General features: G+C 60.7%; 1 protein-coding gene across 1 annotated transcript in view; it reads left to right on the top strand.

Moving 5' to 3' along the window:
• Nucleotides 1-761, top strand: part of DAPK3 (death associated protein kinase 3) — a 14,393-nt gene that overhangs the window by 13,251 nt on the left and 381 nt on the right. The window contains exons 8-9 of the mRNA XM_008639968.2: nucleotides 52-97; nucleotides 244-757. Of these exons, the coding sequence (XP_008638190.1) occupies nucleotides 52-97; nucleotides 244-757 (560 nt within the window). The remainder of the gene's footprint in view (nucleotides 1-51; nucleotides 98-243; nucleotides 758-761) is intronic.

Raw genomic sequence — 761 nt, 5'->3', positions numbered from 1 at the left:
GGAAAGAGGAGCACAGCCTCTGCCCTGATCCCAGCCTTGCTGTGTTTGCAGGAAGCGAATGACCATCGCCCAGAGCCTGGAGCACCCTTGGATTAAGGTGAGAAGTTAAAGAATCGGCACTTTTTGGGTGTTTGACCCCCCGAGGCTGGGGCTCTTCTGCTCCCCCACCCCCGTGGGGCCAGTTTGGTGTCACTGCCGGGGGTCCATGGGTGGGTGCTGGAGCCACAACTGTCCCTGCCACAGGTGATCAAGAGGAGGAACGTCCGCAACGAGGACAGCTGCAAGAAGCCCGAGCGGCGCCGGCTGAAGACCACGCGCCTGAAGGAGTACACCATCAAATCCCACTCCAGCATGCCCCCCAACAACACCTACATCAACTTCGAGCGCTTCTCCAAGGTCATGGAGGAGGTGGCTGCGGCCGAGGAGAGCCTCCGAGAGCTGGAGAGGAACAAGAAGTCCTTCCAGGAGGACATCGAGGCGCTGCTGTCCATCTACGAGGAGAAGGAGTCGTGGTACAAAGAGGAGAACGACAGCATCAGTCAGGACCTGCGGCAGATCCGGCAGGAGCTGCAGAAGACGGAGGCGCTGAAGAAGCAGGCGCAGGAGGAGACCAAGAGCGTGGTGCAGGCGGCCAATGGGCTCAAGCGGCGCTACCGCAAGCTGGAGAATCACTACGAGGCCTGGGCCAAGCAGGTGGCCTCGGAGATGAAGTTTGTGCAGGAGCTGGTGTGGTCCATCGAGCGGGAGAAGCTGCAGAGCAG

The sequence above is a fragment of the Corvus brachyrhynchos genome, unplaced genomic scaffold, assembly GCF_000691975.1.
Source record: "Corvus brachyrhynchos isolate BGI_N302 unplaced genomic scaffold, ASM69197v1 scaffold158, whole genome shotgun sequence".
NCBI lineage: Eukaryota > Metazoa > Chordata > Aves > Passeriformes > Corvidae > Corvus > Corvus brachyrhynchos.
This window is presented reverse-complemented; position numbering and strand designations above follow the sequence as displayed.